Consider the following 25,329-nt stretch of genomic DNA (forward strand, 5'->3'; position numbering starts at 1 on the left):
CAATCTCTTGCAGATAAGGAGGGCCGACTGTATATATTTGAGAGAGTTAACAAGGATATCCCTTTAGAACAGAGATAAGGAGGAATTTCTTTGAGCATGAGGGTGAATCTGTGGAATTTATTGTAGAAGTTGTGGAAACCAAGTCATTGAATATATTTAAAGCAGAAGTTGAAATGTTATTGATTAGAAAGGGTGTCAAGAGTGATAGTGGTAAGGCAGGAGAATGAGGTTGAGAGGGAAAATAAATCAGCCATGATTAAATGCCGGAGCAGACTCAATGTGGCAAATGGCCTAATTCTGCTCCAATGTATTATGTTCTGAATAAAGGGCAGTGAGTATATTGCTTGTTACAATGGAAACTGAACATAAGTGCTCAGAGATTCTGCTTCAGCAACAATCTGCCAGAAACAGCATTTGTGGAAGGAAAGGAAATGTCGGCGTTTCAGGCGGAGACCTTTCTTCAGAACTGGAACAGAAGGGGAAAGACACCAAAATAAAAAGGTGGGGGCAGGGGAAGACAGCTTAGTTAGTCAACATGATCTTCGTATTCCATCTAGTTATGCTCCAACTTGACGGCATGAATATATATTTCTCCGTCCACTAATTATTTTCCCCTTCTTCCCTCTTCATTTATCACTGTGTTTGGCCTCTTACCCCTTCTCCTCTGCCTATTACCTCCCCTGGGGCCTCTCCTTCTTCCACTTTCCTCTCCAATCAGATTCCCTCATCTACAACTCTTGACCTTTCCCACCCACCAGGTTTCACCCATCACCTTCCAGCAAGCCTACTTCCCCTTCCATCTTTATGTTCTGGCATCTTCCCCCTTTCATTCCAGTCCTGAAGAAGGGTCTTGACCTGAAACATCGACTGTTTATTCATTTCCATAGATGCTGCCTAACCTGCTGAGTTCCTTCAGCATTTTGCATGTGTTGCTCTGGATTTCCAGCATCTGCAGTCTCAGGTCTGGATTATGTCTCAGTTGCAACTTTATTGGGTACACTTACTCATTAATGTAATAACCTAATCAGCCAATCATATGACAGCAACACAATACATAAAAGCAGGGTCAAAAGGTTCAAATGTTGTTCAGCCCAAACATTAGAATGGGGAAGAAATGTGATCAAAGTAACTTGGAAGGTGGAACTATCGCTGATACCAGATGGGTGATCTTCTGGGATTTTCATGCACAAGTCTCTAGAGTTTACAGAGAATGGTGCAAAAAAACAAAAAAAAAATCCAATGAGCGTCAGTTCTGAGGGTGAAAAATGCCTTGTTAATGTGAAAGGTCAGAGGAGAATGGCCAGACTTGTTCAAGCTGACACAGAAATAACACAAGTAACCACACGTCACAACAGTGGTATTCAGTAGAGCATCTCTGAACGCACAACACATCAAACATTGAAGTGGGTGGGCTACAGCAGCAGAAGGCCATGAACGTACACTCAGTGGCCACTTTGTTAGATACAGGAGGTATCTAATAAAGTAACTAATGAGAGTAGATTAACTGGAACCTAACCACTGAAATACTGTCGTAGGAGAGCAGCATCCATCGTCAGAGATCACCATCACCCAGGCTATGCTCTTTTATCGCTGCTGCCATCAGGTGGAAGGTACAAGAGCATCAGGACTCACACCACCAGGTTCAAGAACAGTTACTACCCCTCAACCATCAGCCACTAGAACCAAAGGGGATAACTGCAGTCACTTGCCCATCCATTGAGATGCTCCCACAACCAATGATCTCACTTTAAGGACTCTGTACCTCATGTTCTCATTATTGATTGCTACTTATTTATATTTGCATTTGCAGTTTGCTGCCTTTTGCACTCTGGTTGATCTTTCATTGATCCTGTTATAGTTACTATTCTACAGATTTGCTGAGAATGCCCGCAGAAAAAAGAATCTCAGGGTTGAATGTAGTGACATATATGTACTCTGATAATAAAATTTACTTTGAACTTTGGTGACTCCAAACTGTCCCTTCTGTGTAGGGGGGTGTCAAAAGCAGGCAACAGAAGAAAATGGAATTGGTGCAAATTCCTTTCCATGCTGTGTAACTATCATTTAAGGGACCACGTAAAGCAATTCAAAGAAAATTAATTTGACCAACACCAGGCAGGAATTGATAGTCTGAAGAGGAAAGGTTAGACAGTCCACTGAAGTCTAGAATAGTGAAGCAACTTAGATGAAACGCATAATATCTTGGGGATGTGGAGAGAGTGTTTCCTTTCACTAGGATATCCAAAACAGGGGGTCCCAACCTGTGGTTCACAGACCCCTTGCTTAATGTTGTTAGGAACCCCTGATCTGGATGTACCAGTTTAAAAGTAAAGCGTTTCCTATTCAAAATAGAGGTTAGGCAACATTTTCCCCTCTCAGAAATTCTTTGGAGTTCTCTTCTTCAAATGGAGTTGCAAGCAGCAATCTCGCAAAGATTCTTGATAAGCAAGGGTAGGAAAGATTGAAAAACTGAACTTACAATCCCTTCAGCCATGATTTTATTAGATAGTGGAGAGAGAGGGGCCACACATTTGCACATCAATCAAAGGGGAAATGGGTGCAAAGAGAAGTTAGAGAAATCTGGATTGCTTTCTCTGGAGGGGAGGACAAGTGGAAATCTGATTAGATGTTAACATAAGACATAGAAGTAGAATTAGGCCATATGGCCCATTGAGTTTGCACCACCATTTAATCATGGCTGCCCATTTTCCCTCTTAGTCCCAACCTCCTGCATTTCCCCATATTACTTCATGCCCTGACTAATCAAGAATCTATCAACCTCTACTTTAAATACACCCAATGACTTGGCAACAAGTTGCCAACAAGTTCCATAGATTCACCATTCTCTGGCTAAAGAAAATATGCCTCTGCTCCATTCTAAAAGGACACTCCTCTATTCTGAGGTTGTGCCTTCTGGTCTTGGACTCTCCCGTCATAGGAAAAACCCTTTTCAAATCCACTTTATCAAGGCACCTCAACATTCCATAGGTTTCAATAAGGTCACCCCTCATGCTTCTGAATTCCAGGGAATACAGGCCAAGAACCATCAAAAACTCCTCATATGACAAGCTGTTCAATCCCATAATAATTTTCCTCAACCTCTTTTGAACCCTCTCCAAATGTCAGCACACCCTTTCTTAGATAAGGGGCCCAAAATTGCTCACAATGTAGCGTAGGTGAATGGACAGAATGGCACTTCAGTAGAATTGTGAAGGCCGTGACATTTGCTTTACCTGAGCCACTTTCACTGTGCAACTCTTTTTTACACTTGGACTTTGCTGACGAAGACTCACGCTCACGCACAGAGCTGGGGCTAGTGACAGTGACGCGGGACGATCGCCTTACGACTTTACCCTGAAAGAGAACAAAGTACACTGCACAGTTACATCAAAATACCTGAACAGTTTGGCATTACAAACATATCGACATGGATATTACAGAAAAATGGCTGAATTGTGCATAACTGGGCAAATGCAATGTTAGCATTCATTTGGAGAGGACTAGAATATTAAAGTGAGGATGTAATGCTGACGCTTTATAAGACATTGGTCAGACCGCACTTGGAGTATTGTGAGCAGAATTGGGTCCCTTATCTAAGACAGAATGTGCTCGAATTGGAGATAGTCCAGAGGAGGTTCACAAGAATTATCCCAGGAATGAAAGGGTTAACATACGAGTGCTTCCTGGCTTTGGGCCTGTAGTTGCTGAAGAAGAATACATGAAGGTGGGGAAGGGGAAATCGGATTGAATATTGAAAGGCCTAAGCATAGTGGATGTGGAGATGATGTTTCTTATAGTGAAGGAGTCTACAACCAGAAGGGATAGCCTCAGAGCACAAGGACAAGAGAAAATCTGCAGATGCTGGAAATCAAAGCATAACACACAAGTGCTGGAGGAACTCTGCAGACCAGGCAGCATCTATGGAAAGGAGTAAACAGTTGATGTTCCGGGCTAAGACCTTTCATCAGGACCCACACTCAGTCACTGAGGAATCTGCAGATTCATGACTAACACAACATGTGGAATAGTATGGTAGCTGAACACAGAGCCAGCTTCAATGAGATAGGTATGCTTGGCACTGTAACTTTTGTATGTTGTAAGTTCATTACGTTGTTTGACAGCTGCCAAGTATCCAAAGAACAATAACTGCACCTTCCAGCTTTTGGGACTCTCGGGAAACAAAGCCATCTTTCAATAGGAAGGAAATAAACATACCAGAGTGAGACAGCAAGTTATTCCTGTGCTCTTCACTTCCAAGGATGCATGCACCATCCTGCATTGACTTACAACCAATACCAAGCAAGAGGTCCAAGAGCAGCTGATTCTCAAAGCATGGAGTTATAATAGAAAGCAAAAACTCTTAAACCTAATACGTACACACATGGCACTGTTACTGCATGTTAAGCTATTACCTATATTAAAAGTTTCTTATAGCCAAGATGGGGTTTGGTGGTAGTGGGGATAAGCTCCCCCTACCTATTAAATACTCCCGATGGTGTGAGGCTCAAACAGCCACTGACAATCACGTCCAGCTCCTGGCCTTCACGTGTGGTTTAGCTACTAAGCCTAGCAAAACCATTTCTACTGACAGGAGAAGGGGCAAAGGTAGGTTACTGGCAACTTAAAACCAGTCACTTCGGGCAGATGGGGCTTGTCCACTGTGGTTGTCAGCTCATCTAAAAGTAAAACTCTGATCTCAAACCTCTGTTGCCTTGGGGCTATAACCCACTCATGGGAGAGGTTTTCAGGAGTAAACCACAAGGGAAAAATCTGGAACTTTAGTCCCTAAGGCAGTCCTACATTGAATTCAACACTGAGTGGCAATTCCTGCGATGTTGCTGGTGCCAAACTGTATCGGACCCTGCCCTTCCTTTAGGTTCATCAGGTGCACGGAGAGGGGGAGTTTGTTACACGTGCAACACCTTACTTTCCATATTGTACTGCCTTGGCTTGCATATCTAGACAGCTAGGAAGCAACATCCGTGGTCAACCCTGATCGATAGAGGACTCAGAATATTTACATGGCATAGATAGAGAGGTATTTGGACTGGAGCAGAGTGTAAACTTATGGGTTGGAAAATAATATGAAGTCAAGGTCAGATCAGTTATGATATTAATTTTGGTCTCACCCCTACAGTTATTCATGTTACCTCATCCAGGCTTTCTTGATCAACTTTGACTGCCTCAGTCTTCTCTTTCTTCTTTGGACTTTGCATTTCAGTCTGCTTCATCACAGCTGGCTCACAACTGGCATCCACATGTTCCTCTTCAAAGCAAAGCAAGAACAAGGTCTCCATCACACAGTCAAGCAACAAGTAGTAATGCTCAAAGCTACCTTAGCCAATGCAGAATTTAAAAAATTACACAACAGCGTTAAGTAATACACACAAAATGCTGGAGGAACTCAGCAGGTCAAGCAGCATCTATAGAAAAGAGTAAACAGTCAACATTTTGGGCCAAGACCCTTCATCAGGACTGGCAAGAAAGAGAAGTCAAAGTAAGAAGGATGGAAGGAAGGGAGGAAGAAATACAAGGTGGTAGATGACGGGTGAAATCAGAAAGGGGGGAGGGGTGAAGTAAAGAGCTGGGAAGAGATAAAGAGCTGGAGAAGAGGGAATCTAATAGGAGAGGACAAAAGACCATGGAAGAAAGGGGGAGGAGCACCAGAGGGAGGTGATGGGCAGGTAAGAGAAGGTATGAGAGCAAAGCTGGAAGGGAGGGGGTCAATTACCAGAAGACGCCATTAATGTGAATTAATGTGAATTTTCTTCACCAATGGAACAGATTTTCTTTAAATATGCAACAATGCACATTTTAATAAATCATATAAATCCACCTATACTGAATGGGAAATCACTTTAAAACATCCTAGAAACTGCTGTGTTGTAACCAGTTCAAGAACCTTTGACATCAGCATCGTAATGTGCTGTGTTCTATGACATGGGCGATCACATTGACCATGATCGTTCTTAGCAAGTTTTTTTTCTCTACAGAAGTGGTTTGCCATTGCCTTCTTCTGGGCAGTGACTTTACAATACGTGTGACCTCAGACATTATAAATACTCTTCAGATTATCTGCCTGGCATCAGTAGTGGTATAACCAGGACTTGTAACATCAAACACTTGTTCCCAAGGCTTCTCATGGCCCTAATCGGAGGTGGGAGGGGGCTAAGCAAGTGCTACACTTTGCCCAAGGGTATCTCCTGTTACACTGCTCTAAATCATTTCATTCCATACAGAGTTCTGCTGAGCCACTTTATAACAACAATCTCTTTTTAATGCTGAGATCACCTAAAATCCACAAAACTGTAGTGCCCAGGTTCTGACTCAATAAATAAAGACAAAGGGAAAGGAAGCACAGTTTTCATCTTGCTCAAGAATGGAATCAGAATCAGATTTATCACTGACAATGTTGTGAAATTTGTTGTTTTGCACTGTGCAAGAAATAGTTACTCCACGTTACCATAAAACAAATAAATAATGCAAAAGAGGAATAGTGAGGTAATGGGTTCAGAAAAATGATGGTAGAGAAGGAAAAAGTTGTTCCTGAATTGTTAAGTATGTATCTTCAGGCTTCTGTACCTCCTGTTTGATGGTAGTGACAAGAAGAAAGCATCTCCCATAGTGGGGGGGTGGTCTATAATGATGGATGCTGCCTTTATGAGGCACCACCACTTGAAGATGTTCTACGATGGATCCATGTAACCTATTCTCTCTCATGATATGAAGGGTCTCAATCCAAAACATTGTTCACTTCCTCCCATAGATGCTACCTGACCCGTTGAGTTCTTCCTGGTTTTTGTGTGTTTTGCAGTCTCCTGCATCTCTGTAATCTGTCATTCCTCATGTAGCAATCAGCTCTCCCCTCCCCTCCGATTTTCCTGCCACCTACCTACACAAGAGGATTTACAAGGGCCAATTAACCTTTGGGAGGTGCAACAAAACTGGAATTGGAATAAGAATCAAGTTTGTTATCACTGACACATGTCATGAAATCTTTTGTTTTGTGGCCTCAGTTCAGTGCTATAGGTTAAAATAAATTGCTCTAAGTTACAATAACTTTTGTACATTGGTTGTTCGCCTGTCTTTGCGTAGAGCTTTCCCTCAACTCTATTGCATTTGCTTTCCTGTTCCTTGCCTGGGGGAAAATGAATCTCAAAAGTTTCAAAGGTACATTTAATGTCAGAGGAATATATACAATATACATCCTGAAATTCTTTTTCTTTGCAACCATCTACGAGAACAGAGTGCCCCAAAGAACGAACTACAGTTAAATGTTAGAACCCCAAAGCCCCCACATCTCCCCCTCCCAAGCAGAAGCAGCAGCAAAGCAACCATCTCCCCTCCACCACCAACAAAGAAAAGGTAATATATGGTGAGCACCTTCACGCCATCATCCATAAGCGAGTCTTCCCAGTGGCCAAACATTTTAATTCCCATTCCCGGTCTGACATGTTGTCTATGGCCTCATGAGGAGGCCATCCTCAGGGTGCAGGGGCAAAAAATTAGTAGCCTCCAACCTAATGGCATGAATATTCATTTCTCTTTCCAGTAAACAAATTCCACACCCACACTTCCTCTATTCCCCACTCTGACCTTTTACTTCTTCTCACCTGCCTAACACTTCTCCCTGGGCCCCCCCCTCCTGTGGCCCACTCTCCTCCCCTATCAGGTTCCTTCTTCTCCAGCCCTTGACCTTTCTCATCCATCTGGCTTCACCTATCATCTTCCAGCTGGTTTCCTTTCCCCTCGCCCCACCTTTTTATTCTGGCAAATTGCCCCCTCCCTTCTCAGTCCTGAAGAAGGGTCTCAACCCAAAATGTCAACTGTCTATACATTTCCATAGATGCTGCCTGTCCTGCTGAGTTCCTCCAGCATTTTGTGTGTGTTGCTTTGGATTTCCAGTATCTGCAGATTTTCTAGCATATATGGTGACGTATATATACTCCGATAATAATTTTACTTTGAAATTTGAAAAAATAAGGAGTGCAGAAGAGGAATAGTGAGAATACTGAGTTGGACCATTCAGAAACCGGTGACAGAGGGGAAGAATAGACTGGGACCACTGTGACGGCAGAGGGAGTTTTCAGCAGAGCCCGGGGTCCAGATGACCAATGCTTTGAAGGTGAAATAAGTGTACTAGGTGGAGTCGCACAATCAAGCAACTGGTCAGAGAGGTCCTTCAGCGGATTCCCCTACCTGATTTGGTGCCACCACCAGGCATACAACTGGAGTCAATGTTAACTGATGTGCTTAGGTTCAGCATCTTGGCAATACGCAGTGATTTTCTGGGAACAGGCTTCTTTACGTCCTACAGAAACAATGAATCAAAGCAGGATACACCATTATTTGTCTTTTGTAAATCTTTGGTGTCAACACAAATCTAAATATGTTTTGCATAAGCGTGCTCCAATATAATCAATGTGGCGTGGCTAGACCTGTGTTTACACCTTACTCTAAGGCAGAACGTTGCCGTGGTTCACTGGCACCATCTTGCAACCTTGTTCCTGCAGCACTCCTCACTCCTCCAGATGTGTGGGAACAACACAACATCAGCTCAAAGTACATTCCTTCAGGAATGGACAGTATAAGATACAGGAGCAGAATTAGACCATTTGGCCTATCCAGTTTGCTTTACCATTTCATCATGTCTGTTCCATTTTTCCTCTCAACCCCGATCTCCTGCCTTTTCCCTATATCCCTTCATGCACTGACTAATCAAGAATCTATCAACCTTTGCTTTAAATATACCCGAAGACATGTCCACCACAGCCACCTGTGCCAACGGATTCCAGGTTCACCACTCCCTGGCTAAAGAAATGCTGCTTCATCCCCATTCTAAATGGAAGTCCCTCTATTCTGAAGTCATGTTCTCTGGTCTTAGAAGCCCCCACCACAGGAAACATTCACTCTATCGAGGCCTTTCAACATTCAATAAGTTTCAATGAGGTCACCCCTCATTCTTCTGAATTCAGTGATGCAAGCCCAGAGCCATCAAATGCTGTTCACATGACAAGCCTTTCAATCTCAGAATCATTTTCATGAACCTCCTTTGAACCCTCTTCAATGGCAGCATATCCTTCTTTAGATAAGGGGTGCAAAACTGCTCACAATACTCCAAGTGAGATCTCACCACTGCTTTATAAAGTCTCAACATTACACCCTTGCTTTTAAATTCTAGTCCTCTTAAAACGAATGCTAACACTACATTTGCCTTCTCACCACCGACTCAACCTGCATTTTAACCTTTAGGGAATCCTGCACGAGAACTCCCAGGAAAGATGGGTGAAGTATACACAAGGAGATTGTCTCAGGCCAATCCTGTATAGTTTCATTAAAAAAAAACATTGAGAACATCTTGGACCCAGATTCCTATAAAACCAATACAATTTAGTGCAATACATTCTAATCATTTCTTGCTCTAGCACGCAGACACAATCTGAATTTATTTACAGAAAGCAATACAATCATTTCTTTATATCTCAGTTCTCATGCCAAATGTAACAGCAATAGCTGCCCATTTATTTTAGTAGAGCCATGGCCAGAGTATCAGTTGTACACTGTGGCCTTCCTATCAAGAGGAACCATTCTGGCCATTCTCCTCTAACCACTCTCATTAACATGGCATTTTTGCCCACAGAACTGCCACTCCCTGGCTGTTTTTTCGGTTTTCGCACCATTCTCTGTAAATTCTAGAGACCTTTGTGCGTGAAGATCCCAGGAGATCAGTAGTCTCTGAGATTAACAAACCACCCTGTCTGGCACCAATGTTCAAAGTCACTTAGACGAAAATTTCTTCCCCATTGTAATGTTTGGGCTGAACAACAACTGAACCTGTTGATCACGTCTACATGTTTTTATGCATTGAGATGCTGCCACACGATTTGCTGATTAGATATCTACATTAACAATGAGTGCATTTAGATTTGAAAATTCCACAATTATTTTACATTCCCAAAGCACTTGGGTACCACCAAAGAAAGTGAACGTTTAGCCCATTAGATTAGCTCTTTGAGAAGAATGATGACAATATTATGGAAGGACAGACTAACAAGTAAAGAAGAGCTGTGAAAAGAAGATATTAATCAAGAAACAGCAACTGGAATTTCTGGGATGTACCGAGGAATGAGAAACATGAACACCTTGCAGTGAAGGTAAAATCAAAGCTCATGGCATTGGGGGGAAGACATTGACATGGATAGAAAACTGGTTGGCAGATAGAAAGCAAAGGGTAGCGGTGAATGGATGTTTCTCGGAATGGCAGGTGGTGACTAGTGGGGTGCCACAGGGCTCGGTATTGGGACCACAGCTGTTTACGATTTACGTCAACGATTTAGACGAAGGCATTGAGAATAACATCAGCAAATTTGCTGATGATACTAAGCTGGGTGGCAGTGTGACATGTGATGAGGATGTTAGGAGAATTCAGGGTGACTTGGATAGGCTGGGTGAGTGGGCAGATGATGTTTAATGTGAATAAGTGTGAGGTTATCCACTTTGGGAGTAAGAGCGGGAAGGCAGATTATTATCTGAACGGTGTAAAGTTAGGTAAGGGAGAAATACAAAGAGATCTAGGAGTCCTTGTTCATCAGTCACTGAAGGTGAATGAGCAAGTGCAGCAGGCAGTGAAGAAGGCTAATGGAATGTTGGCCTTTATTACAAAGGGAATTGAGTACAAGAGCAAGGAAATCCTCTTGCATTTGTACAGAGCCCTGGTGAGACCACACCTGGAGTATTGTGTACAGTTTTGGTCTCCAGGGTTAAGGAAGGACATCCTGGCTGTAGAGGAAGTGCAGCGTAGATTCAAAAGGTTAATTCCTGGGATGTCAGGACTGTCTTACGCAGAGAGGTTAGAGAGACTGGGCTTGTACACGCTGGAATTAAGGAGATTGAGAGGGGATCTGATTGCAACATATAAGATTATTAAGGGATTGGACAAGATAGAGGCAGGAAATATGTTCCAGATGCTGGGAGAGTCCAGTACCAGAGGGCATGGTTTGAGAATAAGGGGTAGGTCATTTAGGACAGAGTTAAGGAAAAACTTCTTCTCCCAGAGAGTTGTGGGGGTCTGGAATGCACTGCCTCGGAAGGCAGTAGAGGCCAATTCTCTGGATGCTTTCAAGAAGGAGCTAGATAGGTATCTTATGGATAGGGGAATCAAGGGATATGGGGACAAGGCAGGAACCGGGTATTATAGTAGATGATCAGCCATGATCTCAAAATGGCGGTGCAGGCTCGAAGGGCCGAATGGTCTATTTCTGCACCTATTGTCTATTGAAGGGAAAACTGATGGAAGAAAAGAATTGCAAGTGACAGCACATGACATTCATAAGTTACATCGAGGGATGGACAAAACTTCTCAGATTAAAGAAATGGAAGACCATGATTGCCCACTTCATACAACTTGGTACACAGTTACAATGATGATGATCAGCTTTCATAACAAGTGCCAAATGATCAATTGAGACTGCTGGTGTGTTGGATATTCACCTTCCAGGGCCTGAGGGTGTTACTGCTAACCTCAGCTTTCTAGCACAGCGACATGACCCTTCCAAAGAGTCAGAATTGTTTGTGATAAAGTTAAACTTCTAACCAATACTGCTCGTTCAGCCTCTTTTAAACAAGTAGACAGTGAGGTCTTGTAGGCCCATGTTTAATCAACACAAGACAATGGGGTTATGTTAATTGGCTTACATCAAACCAGACAAAGTTTGCCAAGTTATTTGCGCCATTGTGACTGAATTCGAAGAAGCTTGCAAAATCAGTCTGAATGTATCAGACATGTTCACAGGTATAGTTGATCAATCAATAGTCAGGATATTTGTGTACAGAGAGAGTCAGCCTCACAGCATTAATCTTGGGTGTCTGGGATCTCTATCCAGTAGCTTTTATATCATCTGTGTGAATTACTTTCTCCCAGCAAAGGAAACTGAAAAAAACGTCACAGCAAAACAATATAAATATTAGAAAGAACTGAGGTTTTTTAGCAATGACAGAAAGACAGAATGACAGAAAGAAGAGCTAAAATTTATTCTTCAGTTTCTGCAACAGACGACTCATTTGTCAGCAACTCGTTGGTACGTTCTCTTAGTTTGTAAGAATTGTACCCGTGTTTGGAATTCCTTTGTAGTTTATAAACCTTGTGTAATCTGGAAACAATTTATAAACCAGAAATCCTCTGCGAGTTTTAAATGTGTGTAAAGAGTTTAGTTGCCTAAATTTAAATGTGTATCATTAACAATAAACTGTGATCAAACTACTCATTAGCTAGAAGTATGTCAAACTACTTCATTGCTGTAAGTATGTCCTCCTTGGTGGGGCGGGGGGGGGGCACGGAGACCCTCTGCTCAAATAGTGGACGATGACAGTTAGGCCTCACCACAGAAATTGGACAGGGAAGTAAACTAGCCTTTGAAGAGTAGGGCTGATACATAATAACTTCCTGATAGTAAAGGTATCCGCAAATACCTACACTGGATGGGGCTTAAAATCCCTTTCGGATGTTAGGGCTTTGCGGATGGTGAACTCAATACCATCACACTGCAGGGAAGAATTTAAAAAGCACAAGTGATGCAAACGAAAGGGAGAATAGGTGGAGGAAGGGAAAAAAAACAGCAAGCAAAAGAGAGAGCCATCAGGCATGAGTGGCAATTAAGTCTGCCAGGTATACAATCATCAATGAAAGGTCAGTTCCCCAAAACATTAATTAGAGTTCTCTCTTCAAGGACATTGCCTAATCTGCTTATAATTTTTTTTTAAAGACACAGACATGTTGGAGTATGAAAGTCAACAGAGCAAATGAATCGACACTTCACCTTCTCCAATTTTGCAGCAGGTGTTTCAGTGAGCCACAGCTTGGGAAGATCGTTGTTTTCAGTCAGCGTGGAGTTTCCGTTCACATCTTCTTCAAAAACAAAAGATATCAGGCTTTAACATGTTTCATCGGACAGAAATGGTTCAGCTTAAGATGATAGGAAAAACACAGGAGCAGGAGGTAGTCATTCAGATCAGCAAGTTAATTCTGTTTTACAAGTTGATTCTACAGCAACCCTTTGGGGGGCTATGGGTGTCCAGGGAGGGGTAACGCCCATGGGGTTAGCTGTGGCCATTTTTAATTCAATTTTCAACCTTTAAAGCAAGCATCAATATTGATAAAGTTTCCAGGCCTTCTCTATTCTTGTGGCAATAATTTTTCAAGTGTTAAGTGAATGATGCAAATTCTCAACAACTTAAGTTCCTTTAAGACTTTTGTGATCTAATCAAAGATTTATATGATTTGTATTTCTATATCTCTGCTCTTGATCTCCCTTCTAACAAAGTTAAACCACGATGTTGTTCACCCAACACAGAAGTCACTGGCACTGCCAACAGATTTTAGCGCATCTGTAATTGCCTTTGAACCAAGTAACTTGCTATGTTACTTCAGCAACATTTGGCAGTCTGGTTAAACAAAGCCAAAGTTGTAAGACCTCCTGTAGAGAAAACACATTAACCCTTTTAGTTTTTAATGGGGATCCTCTAATTTCTAAAGATAAATAACAGCTTCATTTGTCAAATAAAATGGCACATGTCATGAAATTTGTTGTCTTTGCAGCAGCAGTGCAAAACTATACATAATAGAGAAAAATACCTGTAAAACTGTGATTACAGTAAATACATACATATATATCAATTAAATAAGTAGCGCAAAATAATAGAAATAAAGAAAGTAGTGAGGTTGCAGTCATGGGTTCAATGTCAATTCAGAAATCTGATGACGGAGGGGAAGAAGCTGTTTCTGAATCGTTAAGTGAGTTCCTTCAGGCTCCTGTACCACCTTCCTGACGGCAACAATGAGAACAGGGCATGTCCAGTTGATGGGGCCCTTAATTCAGATTCAGATAATGATGGATGCCGCCACTTTGAGGCACTGTTCCTTGAAGATATCCTGGATACGATGGAGGATAGTGCCCATGATAAAGCTGACTAATTCTATAACCCTTTGCAGGTTACTTTGATCCTGTGCAATAGCACCCCCCCACCCCCATATACCAATGACGATGATGCAGCCAATTAGAATTCTCTCCACAGTATCTGTAGAAATTTATGATGCATATAGTGAAGGGCATCACTTGACTTGAGAATATGCATGGGGTAGCCTTCAGCACCAACAGAGCATGACAATAGCTTACAAACCAAAATTATACATCTTTGGGTTGTGTGAGGAAACTGGACTAGCCAGAGGAATCCCACAGGGAGAACCTACAAACACAGACGGCAATAGTAGTTGAATCCTGATCTTACAGCTGAGATTATATGCTACTCACTTCACTACTGTGCCACCCTAATTTCATGACCACCATTGTTAACACTTGTTCATTCATTTTGTGCCTTGTTGTATGATGTGGGTGATCACGGTCTTTACATAACCAATATTGTTCTCAGCAAACTTTGCTACAGAAGTGGTTCACCATTGCCTTCTGGGCAGTGTCTTTACAAGACAGGTGATCCCAGCCATTATCAATACTCTTCAGAGATTATCTGCCTGGCATCACTAGTCACATAATGCAGGACTTATGATATGAACCAGCTGCTCCCGTGGCTTCAAATTACCCTGATCGGGGTGGAGGGTCTAAGCAGTTGCTTCACTTTTTCCAAGGGTGACCTGCAGGCTAGTGGATGGAAGGAGGTCCTCAGGCTTCCTTTGATAGAGTCTCATCTCCATCCCAACACCCAAATGTTAATGATACTATGTTGTAACGATAAATTCTGAATAATCTATTTTATTTAAACTTAGTCAGCTGCTTTTATGAGATCTGAACTTATTTCTGAATTATTACCGAGGTGTTTTCCTCCATTAATTTAATCACTGTACATGTTTTAATATTCAAAATTTCCCTAGAATGCCATCTTCACAGGGCGTACAGTACTGTGCAAAATTCTTAGGCACATAATTCATAGACAGTGTGCCTAAGACTTTTGCTCATAACGTATTTGTAAATGTGGAGTGGAGTGGAGAGCAAATTTGTAAATCTGGCAGAAGCAAAGGATTTTGGAACCGGCAAAGGTGGAGCGCCACGGGAGTGGTGTGGGACAGGTGGCAGAGAAGGAGTGCCAAAGGCAGGTGGGGGGGTGGGGGTGGCGTGACACCCAGCCCTGAGTTATCAGGCGAGGTTATTTGATTCCAAACAAGTGACTTATTATTACAAAATGTCCCTCTGGTGCTACTTGCTCCCTCCCATCTCCCTTCCAATTTTCCCAACAACAACTCTTCTCCTTCCTGCCTCTTTCCCATTCTCAGTCCCCAACAAAGACCTATATCAGAATCAGGTTCATCATCACTCGCATGTCATGGAATTAGATTTTCTTTTCCAATGGCAGTGGTACAGTGCAAAAGTCTTAGGCACCCTAGCTATATATATGTGCCTGAGACTTTTGCACAATATTGTATGATCTGAACCCCAATCACTCTGTTCAAGAGTGCTTTTTCTATAGATCCTAAATTTAGGCTGAACACAAAGTACCCTCAGTGTGCCTCAACAGCAGTGGCATAAAGTGTCTGCAGAACTACAGTGGTGAAACATTCCTCTATCTCTGACAGCTTCTGTGAGATTAGCACTAATTAGCAACAGATTAGGATCAACGCTAAAATAAGGACTTTTGCTCGTAGAAATAGTTGGATCTGCTCCAACTCCTTTCACTCAAGACACTTGCATACTATAAATACAATAGAAAATGGATTAGCAAGCACATAATCATATCCAATGCTGACAAAGTGTCTTATATCTGACTGTTAATTGTTTTTGAGTCCTGAGTATAGTTCAGCTGCCCAGCATTTGCAGTTTAAAAAAAAATTTTGACCCAGCAGTACCTAACTTGGGTGATGTGGTGGAGTTAAGTCTCTACCAAAGCAGGTGTAAGGCACTCCTTCCCTCCACTAGCCAGCTGGTCACCCATGGGCAAGGTTTCACACCTGCTTAGCCCCTGAAAAAGGATCACGTTAAGCCACTGGAGCAGGTGATGCATAGTCCTATGAGGAGCTGGTGCATATCACAAGTCCTGGTTATGCGACCACTGATGCCAAGCGGACAATTTCAGAAGAATATTGATAACGTCTGGGATCATCTATTTGATAAAGACACTGCCCAGAAGAAGGAAATGGCAAACCACTTCTGTAGAAAAATCTTCCAAAGACAATTATGGTCAGGGGAAGACCACGATCACCCACATCATACGAAACGGCGCATAACAAACCTAACCCCTGGGGCAATTACACAACCCCTACTTAACAGTTCCCTGTCCACCCAAACTGTATTGGCTTATAGCATCAGCTCCACCACCGTCACAAGGGTTATCTTTTGTCACCCTCCAAGAGACACAGCATGGTACCGTCTTGGCTCAATGAGCCTGTGTTGCCAAATTCTAGCCATGTGATGAACACAGAGATTCTACAGATGCTGGAAATCCAGGGAAACATACACAAAATCCTGGAGGAACTCAGTAGGTCAGGCAGCGTCTATGGAAAGGGATAAACAGTTGACGTTTTGGGGCAAGACCTGTCGTCAAGACACCCATGTGACCAACTAACCTACTAACCTGTACGTCTTTGGAATGTGGCAGGAAAACGGAGAAACGCGGTCATTAGCAAAACATAAAACCTCCTGGCAGAGAGTGGTGGGAATTGAACTTGGGCTGCTGTCACTGTAATAGCGACGTTACATCGTGGTCCTTCCTACGATACCCACAGTTTGTAAAATTTGCTGATAACACCACTCTCTGGACCAAATCAAAAGGGTGATGAACCAGCATACAGGAGTGAGATTAAGAATTTAGCTGAGTGGTGTCAAAACAACAACTTCTCACTCAATGTCAGTAAGACCAAGGAACTGACTATAGACCGGGAGAGAGAAACCAGAGGTCCATGAACCAGTCCTCATCGGAGGATCAAAGGTGGAGAGGGTTAGCAACTTTAAATTCCTGGAAATCACTATTTCCGAGGACCTGTCCTGGACCCAGCACGTAAGTGCCATTGTGAAGAAAATATGGCAGCGCCTCTATTTCCCTAGGACTTTGCAGAGATGGGGCTTGGCATATAAAACTTAGATGTCTATAGATTTGTGGTGGACAGTATATTGACTGGCTGCATCACAGCCTGGTATAGAAACATCAACGCCTTTGAATGGAAAGTCATACAAAAAGTAGTGGATTCAGCTCAGTACATCGGGGTAAAGCCCTCCCAACCAATGAATACATCTACATGAAATGCTGTTGTAGGAAAGCAGCAACCATCATCAGAGATCCCCATCATCCAGGCTATACTCTCTTCTTACTGCTGCCATCAGGTAGAAGGTACAAGAGCCTCACGACTTGCACCACCAGGTTTGAGAACAGTTTTACCCCTCAACCAACAGGCTCCTGAACAAAAAATGGATAACTACACTTACTTGCCCATCTATTGAGCTGTTCCCACTGCCAATAATCTCACTTTAAGGACTCTTATCTTATTATTTCATGTTCTTGTTATTTACTTTCTATTTATTTATATTTGCAGTTTGTTGTCTTTTGTACTGGTTGATCTTTCACTGATCCTGTTGTAGCTACTATTCCATAGTTTTGCTGAGCATGCCTACAGGAAAAGGAATCTCAGTGTTGTATATGTACTTTGATAATAAAATTTACTTTGAACTTTGAATTGAAGAAAATTGGCTGATGTACATTTTAACCTCACTAACCTTCCATGTTCAATGAACCACTGCCTTCCCCAAGCCTTATAAAAAAAAGACAATAATGCTAAAGAAACCGCAATGTTGCGGCCCAATGCACAGAAAGGAACAACTGCTCTAGATTAAGTAGGACATTAAGGAAAACGCCACACTCGAGGAGAATGTCCATACATTTCTGCTTTGGACTGTCACTGGTTGTCTCATTCACACTCCGTACCTTCCTGTGGGAGGGGTATACCACAGATAGCTTTCTCCTTCAACTGAAGAGCTTTTGGCGATTTCCCTGCACTCGTGACACATGGCGACCTCCTTGGAGAAATATCCTCTGAAACCTATCAATTACAGATGGATAAAATTAAAAACGGAACCATTAATTGTAATACTTAAGTTTAACTGAGATTTTTTTAAAATTTTAAAATACACTTTATTCATAATTTTAAAAATTTACAAGAATGGTAAGGTGCTAAGTTACAGGGCAGGACCTCTCGGGATTGCTACCCATGCTACATGCTAGCGAGGCCAGAAATAGTAAGATTATACAATTCAACACGTGGGGAAAGAATTGGTGTAGGAGGGAGGGCACAAGAATTTTGTATCATTGAGCTCTCTTCCAAGGAAGGGGAGATCTGTACAGAAGAGATGGTTTATACCTGAACTGGAGGAGGATTAATTTACTAGTGGGAAGGTTTGCTAGTGCTGTATTGGGGGAGGGGGCTTAAAACGAGAGTTGCAGAGTGCTAGAACAGATAGTGGAGAGGTTGTAGAGACAGGCGTTGTTAAGACCTCAGACAAAGTCAGGAATCAAAAGGTTGAACAAGGTGTAACTAGGGTCCTGAGCTGCGTATATTTCAATACAAGAAGTATCGCAGGAAAAGCAAGTGAGCTCAGTGCATGGATGAACACATGGAATTTCGATATCATATCCATTAGTGAGACGGTTGCAGGAGGGGTAGGACTGGCATCTCATTATACCATTGTTTTTGATGCAACTGTGGGTTTCCTCCTGAAGTCAAAATGTACCAGTTAGAAGGTTAATTGGTCATTGCAAATTGCCAATGTCTAGACTAGGATTAAATAGGGGGATTGCTGGGAGGCACAGTTCAAAGCACTGGAAGGGACTATTTAGCACTGTACCTTAGCAAGTATAAATAGATAATATAAAGTAAATCATGCAATCTCTTTCATTTTTGTGTTATATGTCAATATTTACATTACAATTCTATTGCATTCCTTAAAACCAATACGACTGCTGCTCCATATGAGCCCCCCACCTTGGGTGTTACACTACTATCAACCCCAATCTCCTGCCTTCTCCTCATATTGCTTCATGGCCTGACTAATCGAGAATCTATTAACTTCTGTCTTAAGTATACATAAAGACTCTGCCTCCAGTTTCACCACTTGCTGGCTATAGAAATTCTTCCTCATCTCCCTTCCAGAAGAATGCCCCTCTATTCTGAGGCTGTGTCCTCTGATCTTACAGACTCTCTCACCACAGGACACATCCTCTCCACACCCATTCTACTGAGGCCTTTCACCATTCAATATGTTTTAATGAGGTTGCCCCTCATTGTTCTGAATTCCAGTGAATACAAGCCCAGAGCCATCAGACGCTCTTAATATGACAAGACATTCAATTCTGGAATCATTTTTGTGAACCTCCTTTGAACCCTCTCCAGTTTCGGCACATCCTTTCTAAGATAAGGAGTCCAATATACTCCAAGTGAGGTCTTTATGAAGTCTCAACATTACAGCCTTGCTTTTATATTCAAGTCCTCTTGAAATGAGTGCTAGCATTGCATTTGCCTTTCTTATAACAGACTCAACCTGCAAATTAACCTTTAGGGAATCCTACACAACAGCTCCAAGTCCCTTTGCATCTCAGCTTTTTGTATTTTCTCTCTATTTAGAGAATAGTCAACCCTTTCATTTCTTCCACCAAAGTGCATGACCATAGACTTTCTAACACTGTATTCCATCTGCCATTTCTTTGCCCATTCTGCTAATCTAAGTCCTTCTATATCCTCTCTACTTCCTCAAAACTACCTACCTCTCCACTTAGCTTCATATCATCTGCAAACTTTGCAACAAAGCAATCAATTCCATCATCCAAATCATTGACATGTAACACAAAAAGAATTGGGCCCAACACTGATCCCAATGGAACACCACTAGTCACTAGCAACTAGTCAGAAAAGGCTTCCCTTATTCCCAACCTTTCCCTCCTGCCAATCAGCATGCTAGAATCTTTCCTATAATACCATGGGCTCATGGCTTGTTAAACAGCCTCATGTGTGGCACCTTGTCAAAGACCGTCAATTCTGCTAGAGTTCTTTCCCAATCAATTCCGGCCAATTTCCCTCTCATGCCTCTGTAATTTCTTCACTCCACTATAATACAGATACATCTGACTTTAGTACCCCCTTCTCAAATTTCAGGGCGAATTCGATCACATTATGATCACTTTCCCCCAAGCGTTCTTTTACCTTAAGCTCTCTAATCAGTTCCGGCTCACTGCACAACACCCAATCCAGAATAGCTGATCCTCTAGTGGGCCCCCATGACTATTATAACATTGGCCTTTGGCATGCATTTTCTATCTCCCGTTGTAATTTGTAGGCCACATCCTTACTACTATTTGGGAATCTGTATACAACACCCATCAGAATCTTTTTACCTTAGCAGTTCCACAATAATTCAACACCTTCTGACACTTTTTCTAATGATTTGATTTTCATTTTAACCAACCGAGCAACGTTGCTCCTTCTGCCTTCCTGCCTATCCATTCAATTCAATGTGTATCCTTTAAGCTCCCAGCTATACTATTTCAGCCAAGATTCAATGATGCCTACTACATCTAATCTGCCGATCCTCAGAGATCCCCACCACCCAGGACATGCTCACTTCTCGCTGCTGCCATCAGGGAGAAGGCACAGGAGCCTCATAACTCACACCAACAGGTTCAGAAACAGTTACTACCCCTCAAACATCAGGCTCTTGAATAAAAGTAAATAACGGCATTCACTTGCTCCATCTATTGTAATGTTCTCACAACCAATTACCTCACTTTAAGGACTCTTTGTTTTGTTATCTCATGTTCTTGTTATTTATTGCTATTTATTTATATGTGCATTTGCATAGTTTGTTGTCTTCTGCACTTTGGTTGATCTTTCATTGATTTTGTTATAGTTACTATTCTATAGATTTACTGAATATGTCCACAGAAAAATAAGTCTCAGGGTTTTATTTGGTGATATTTTTTTTTTGATAATAAAAATTACTTTACTCATATTTTTGCTAACTTTATTGGCGTGTGAAATTATACACTTAGAAGACTACTCTATCTGGAAAAATTTACTGAGACTGGGCAGGGAATATGAGATTGCTCTGTAATTATTTGATAGAGTAAAGGTTGAGAGAATGCTTCAAAATTGCCATTGTGTCCAGAATCAAGATGCCAAAAATACTAATCTCTCTTGTAGGAAACCACAGTTTTTAAAAAAATAACTTTTTATAAGATTTGTACTTTTTAACAAACTCATGTATTTTTCAGAGTACGTGGTGGTTTATCCCCACTCACTGGCATAAAGTGGTATAACAGCTAAACTAATGGCTTATCACCTTTCTCATTTTTCATTAGCTAACCTGATCTAATTGTCTAATTATGCAGCCTTTTAACTAGTTTATTCCTATCCAAGGAGTGTCTTACCTTATCTAAATGTGATGGATTTTTCAGAGGCAACATCTTTGCTTCTTTATTCCTTTGTCTTTGCATGAATAGCATTGTTTCTCAGCTCTTTATTTAGTTTGTTTAGTATTTGTATGTTTGTTTGTACTCTAAATTAAACTGAAATCTTGGAATTAAGACTGTTCATTATTTCTGAATCCTGGAAGAACCCCAGGGATCAGAAATTAAACAGACCCAACATCCTCTTGGATTTATCTGAGGAAACCTCTTTAGCCAGAGGCTGATGAGACAATGGAGTTCACTATCTCAGAGAGCGGCTCACACTGTGTTAGCAAACACAGTTAAGAAAACAAGATAAACATGAAAAAAATTGAAGCGTATTATAATGGAGTTTAATGAAAAAGCACAAGAAGAAACTTGAATAATGCTGGGTTAAATAATGTGATCTCATGCTGTGCACATTGCAATAGGTAGTGTAATGTCTCAGCACAAGCAAACAGTCCAGACCCCAGTTGTCAATTGCACTGAGACATAAGAAACTGTGCATGTTGTAATCTGGAGTAACAGTGTGCTGGAGGAACTCAGCGAAAAGCAGAATCCATCTGGGCTGTATGGAGGGGGTAGGGCTGCTGCACTGTTGGTCAGAACTCTGCATCAGTAATCCTGACTGAAACATCAATAATTCCTTCCCTCCCAGTCACAGATTTTGCATAACCTGCTGAGTCTCTCCTGTAGATTGTGTTGTATGTAGAGTTTATGTTGGGTGCCACACCACCAGATTGAGTCAGGGACCATTGTTACCTGTCAACCATCAGTCTCAGCGTGGATAACTTCACTCACCTCAAAACTGAACTTATTTCACAACCTATGGACTCCCTTTCAATGACTCTAAGACTCATGTTCTCAGTATTCCTTGTATACTATTTACTTATTATTTGTATAACTTTGTTTTTCTGTATTTACACAATGATTTCTTTTGTATATTGGTTGTCAGTCTTTGTGTGTAATTTTTCAATAAGAGCTACATGGGTTTCCTCCCACAGACCAAAGACGTACCAATCTGTAGGTTAATTGATCATTGTAAATTGTCCCGTGATTAGGCTACAGTTAAATCGGGTATTGCTGGGCAGTGTGGCTCGAAGGGATGGAAGGGCCTATCCTGCGCTGTATCTCAATAAAATAAAAAAAACATTTCTTTGTAGAAATACAACGGCCTCAGAACTTGCACAACCAGGTTCAAGAACAGTTACTACCCCTCAACCATCAGACTGTTGAACCAAAGAGGATAACTACACTCATTCCATTTCTAGTGTTCCCACAATCAATGATCTTTCTATAAGAACTCTTTATCTTGTTATTTCATGCTTTCGTTATTTATTGCTATTTACTTATATTTGCATTTGCACAGTTTGCGATCTTCTGTGTTCCTGCTCTTTCACTGATCCCGTTTAGTTACTACTCTATAGATTTGTTGAATATGCCTGCAGGGGAAAAAAATCTTAGGGCTATGTGTGGTTTCAGATAATAAATTTTACTTTGCAGTTCTGAAGTTTGAATGTCAGAAGAAAACGAATCTCAGGGTGACGCAGATGCACTTTGTTAATAAATTTACTTTGATCTTGAAGTTTGAACTTTGGACATTCTGCCTGTGACTGTGTGGACTTCCTCAGGGTGATCCAGCTTCTTCACACATTTAAAGGTATGCTGAGCAGTTAATTGGTCAATGCAAATCATTCCTTCCATGAGTAAGGAATATGAGTATTCCAGTATATGAGTATGGAGTATGAGTATATGAGTATGGCATCGGATGGACTTCATCAAATAGAGAAATGGGATTGCAATGAGAGCCACCAACAAGTGAATGGGAAACTTTGAAAATATGAATGGAACAATGTAAATTAAGAAAGTCACGATGGTTCACATACCTGTTCCACTTTCCTGTACCTACTTCTTGTAAAGGGGGTAGACTGCAAGACACCACGCTGAGGCTGAAATCAAAACAGAACATGGATAATTATAGAGCATAACTCTGCAGTCTAAACCCCAACTTCAGTCCAATTCATCTCCTAGTGATAAGCGCTCCCTTGGATACTTAGATACAAACAGTCACACAGCACAGAAACAGGCCCCTTGGCCCATCTTGTCCGTGCTGACCTAATCGTGTTGCTTGTCCCATTGACCTTCACCTGGGGACCATACCCCTCCCATCCACACACCTTTCCAAACACACCAGTTTCACTGGCAGCTTGTTCCACATTCTCACTACTCTGAGTGAAGAAGCTCCCCCTCATGCTCCCCTGAAACATTTCACCTTTCACCCTTAACGCATGATTTCTACTTCTAGTCTCATCCAAAACTCAGTTGAAAAAGCTTGCTTGCATTTACCCTATCTATAGCTCTCATAATTGTCTACACTGCTCTCTAATCTCTCCTCATTCTTCAGCACTACAGGGAATAAACTCTTAACCTATTCGACCATTCCCTATAAGTCAGAACCTCAGGTGCTGGCAACATCCTTGTAAATATTCTCTGCACTCTTTCAAAGCTTATTGATATCTTTCCTGTAGGCTGGTATTTTAGCAACCTTGTGTACCAGCTAAGGGCAAAATTCGATTGAGCTGTAGAATTGTTATTTTTCTAGTAGTTTATGTTTCTTATGCTTCTTTGAATGTTTAAATAATCACCTACACGGTACTATACAAAAATCTTAGGCACATATACTAATTAGGGTGACCAAGGAGGGGTCAGAGTGAAGGGGGGGGGGGAGGGCGGGTCAAGGGGGAAATTGATTTATTTACAAGCATGTTGCTGGAATTTAGGTGTTACAGGATAAGGTGGAATAGTTTAGGAATGAGGAGAGATCTGATTTTTATATATATAAAAAGCTGCCAGCTGTGTATATAATGCTGTTAATTTCTTCAGCCAATAGATGTGGATCAAATTGTGCCCTGGTTATGTCCAGCTCTTCATACTTGCTACCCCTTGCTGAGTATCTACTGTTGTGATGGTGATTGGTTCTTCCTCTGACAGATGGCAAACTGCTTTCTCTGACATACTCTTCTAGTACTCCTCAGTTGCTGTTTTGGTTGGTTCAGGTACTGCCATGATGTTACTCGGAAACTGTGCAAACACATGTCCTGATTCTTCGGATTCTTTACTCACTCGGCCTGTGTCCCAAGTGTACCTCTGGTCGCCGGAGCTGTTAACAGCTTCCAGAGCTTTGGCTACAGACATATCTCTGTACTTCCTCAGTAACTGGGAGAGTCTTTGAGCTTCACAATTTTCTTCAGCTCAGTTAGTCTGCTGACTTCGCCCTTGTGGTTATCATCTTGGATTCCAATTGTCGTCTTTGGGGGAGGGAGTGGGGGCAGGTTATGTCAGTACTCTCCACTGTATTTCATTTGGTAGCCCAGCATTTCTAGAATTGCTGCTTCTAATGCATATATCAGGTTATTGGTCTCAATTATGTTGGAGGTTGCAATTGTGAGTCGTGCTTCATTGGCTGCTACTAGCATGCTGTCTGATGGAATTTTACCACCAAGTCTGGGAAGCCTAGTTCATTGAGACAGTCACATGATCTTCTCTTTGATTGCAGCAGCCAGTGACGATATGCCCCGAAGCGAGATTCAAACGTGCATTTCCTATGTACAAGGAAATGCTATTACCTTTGTGCCATCTGAGAGTTGTGGAGGTGGGGTTTGAATTTGAGTTTCCCGATCGGCTCGGCTCTGCAGTGATGTTACTGTGGTGCATCGTGATTGTACGTACATCTTCCAATTCAATCCTCTATTGACAATGTTTGATCGCTGGGTAGCATTTTATATTTTTTTCACTGAATTTTTTTATATTGTCATGTTTTGCATTGTACTGCTGACACAAAGTTAACAAATTTCACGACATATGCTGATGATATTATTGACATAAACCTGATTCTGATTC

The 25,329-nt window shown here is 41.7% G+C and overlaps 1 protein-coding gene across 8 annotated transcripts in view; it reads right to left on the reverse strand.

Annotated features, from left to right (window-relative positions):
- LOC132396942 (nucleolar protein dao-5-like) overlaps window positions 1-25,329 on the reverse strand; it is a 130,210-nt gene that overhangs the window by 86,411 nt on the left and 18,470 nt on the right. For 7 of the 8 annotated variants that reach the window (XM_059975080.1, XM_059975079.1, XM_059975077.1 and 4 more), the window contains 6 exons: window positions 23,316-23,378; window positions 17,920-18,034; window positions 12,816-12,904; window positions 8,200-8,311; window positions 5,151-5,266; window positions 3,234-3,354 (listed from right to left, as the gene is read on the reverse strand). In XM_059975080.1, coding sequence (XP_059831063.1) covers window positions 3,234-3,354; window positions 5,151-5,266; window positions 8,200-8,311; window positions 12,816-12,904; window positions 17,920-18,034; window positions 23,316-23,378 — 616 coding nt within the window. The remainder of the gene's footprint in view (window positions 1-3,233; window positions 3,355-5,150; window positions 5,267-8,199; window positions 8,312-12,815; window positions 12,905-17,919; window positions 18,035-23,315; window positions 23,379-25,329) is intronic. The other variant, XM_059975075.1, reaches the window with a different exon arrangement.

Source organism: Hypanus sabinus, chromosome 7 (genome assembly GCF_030144855.1).
Source record: "Hypanus sabinus isolate sHypSab1 chromosome 7, sHypSab1.hap1, whole genome shotgun sequence".
Classification (NCBI taxonomy): domain Eukaryota; kingdom Metazoa; phylum Chordata; class Chondrichthyes; order Myliobatiformes; family Dasyatidae; genus Hypanus; species Hypanus sabinus.